Source organism: Perkinsus marinus (assembly GCF_000006405.1).
Source record: "Perkinsus marinus ATCC 50983 genomic scaffold scf_1104296959578, whole genome shotgun sequence".
NCBI lineage: Eukaryota > Perkinsozoa > Perkinsida > Perkinsidae > Perkinsus > Perkinsus marinus.
In genome coordinates, this window is record NW_003206376.1 from 1 (window position 1) to 1,874 (window position 1,874).

Sequence of the window (1,874 nt, forward strand, 5' to 3'; positions counted from 1 at the left end):
TATCGAGGATGTTCACTTCATCCTTCTGATGTCGTAACCCAGACTGGATAGAGAAGATCTGTTGGCTGACTGCCGACAGTATCCGTTCCTCCAAACGGTTGAACTCATCGAAACAGCCCCAAGCGCCAACTTGGCACAAGCCCACGAAGATACGGCCCATTGCAGCAAAGTCGAAGCTCTCATCACAACAGAACACCATTACCAATCGGCCGAGTTGTGCACCGAGGGACTTCACAGTCTCAGTTTTACCGGTACCAGCAGGGCCGAAGGGATTACCTCCTAACCTCATATCCAGAGTTTGTGCTAGTGCCATGTAACAGCGATCAGTGAGAGGAGTCTGGACTAGTTTATCACATACTCCTAGATATTCGAACCCATACTCGAAGACAGCGCTACATATCTCGACAGTCAGCCTCATGTCATTGGGATACCACCGATGCTTTAGTATACGAAGCCACTCGAAGTGTTGGGGGCTAGTGCATTTCACAGAGTCCAGATGACGACTCATCTCCCTCTGATGGATGACCTCGCTGATCAACTGCTCATACTTCCGTCGCAGTAGAGGGTCATCACCACCCTGTACGGCACCACCAGCGGCCGAGAGAGCCTCTAGCTTTGCTTTACAGTCCTCGAGAAGAGCTGCAGTACCACCTTGAATACCAAAGGCCTCAGACTGTGCATTATACCATCGAGCTTGACATGCTAGTAGGGCAATCTGAGCAGGGAACTGTCGAGCTAAGTCTAATATAGATAAACTAGGATCCATAGCCATATTGAGTAGCTCTGGTAGACGAGCATGCATGGCCTTCTCGATGGAGGTCAGAATGTAGTGTATACCACGACGATGTTGTTGCTGCTGACCAGGCACAGCAGTACCATCAACCGAGACGTCTACTGGAACCCTATGAACATCACCAAGTTGAACTATCTCCGACTCCCTACTCCGGAGAGCAGTTATCCATACAGTATTGACATCCTCCTCATCCTGACGAGTCTCTATCCCAGCTATCCCAGCGAACATCTTATTCAAATGTTGCGTGATAACAGTTAGGTCCTGTGAGTTACCTATCATCTCAAGAAGATCCTCATCACCAACAAAATAGAATCTTGGGAACTGGGCTCTCTGCATCTCTAAATAATCACCCAAAGCCTTCTGGATCCTGCTCAGAGTTCTACCCAAGCGTTCAAGGGTCTTGAGAATGTAAGTGTCAGTGCTCATAATGTCCAGTATGTTGACCTTAGTATCGAACACCTTCTTCATAATACTTACAAATTCTGCATCAACCGAGCCAAACCTGGCGGATTCCGTAGGTAGTAGAGTGCGAATATCTTCGGAATTACAGAAAATACCTTCAAGATAGACGTAACGACGTTGTACATCAACCCAGATATCCAATAACAATCTCAACTTGGTTAACCTATCCTCCCATGATCTAGTATCAGTCTCGAATACTTTATAGTGTGGTGAATGCTTCATAGCCTCTAATGAGCTGATATGCTCATCAAGCTGTGCAAAGAGGTCATCCCATCCCCGCACTAAATGGCATTTACCCCCAGCATAGGGTATGAAATCGAGATTGAGTGTAGTCCAATACTCCTTGACAGAGGATATGAACTCTTCCAAAGCTAGTTCACCAGCTGCCTCCGACATGAGACCACGTAACTCCTTCTCTCGCTCCTTAAGACCAGTACTATCCCAAAGCTGTCCCAATAAGAGGCCATTGACACCATTGTGGATCGTACCAAGTGACAAGATGCCCAGAATCTGCTTCCAGTGGCGATCCTTCAATGCCTCAGACTTGAGATCAGCAATGATTGGATGGAGGGCCAAGGCAGCTTCCACTCGACTGTGTAGATCATCATAAGCATCGTAT

The 1,874-nt window shown here is 47.4% G+C and overlaps 1 protein-coding gene across 1 annotated transcript; it reads right to left on the bottom strand.

Moving 5' to 3' along the window:
* Positions 1-12: 12 nt before the first annotated feature.
* Pmar_PMAR009745 (cytoplasmic dynein heavy chain, putative) lies at positions 13-1,651 on the bottom strand (the record flags this gene model as incomplete). Its single annotated transcript, XM_002773072.1, has 2 exons — positions 13-69; positions 131-1,651. The coding sequence occupies 2 exons, from the start codon at positions 1,649-1,651 to the stop codon at positions 13-15; spliced, it is 1,578 nt and encodes a 525-aa protein (XP_002773118.1).
* Between the last annotated feature and the right edge of the window lie 223 nt (positions 1,652-1,874).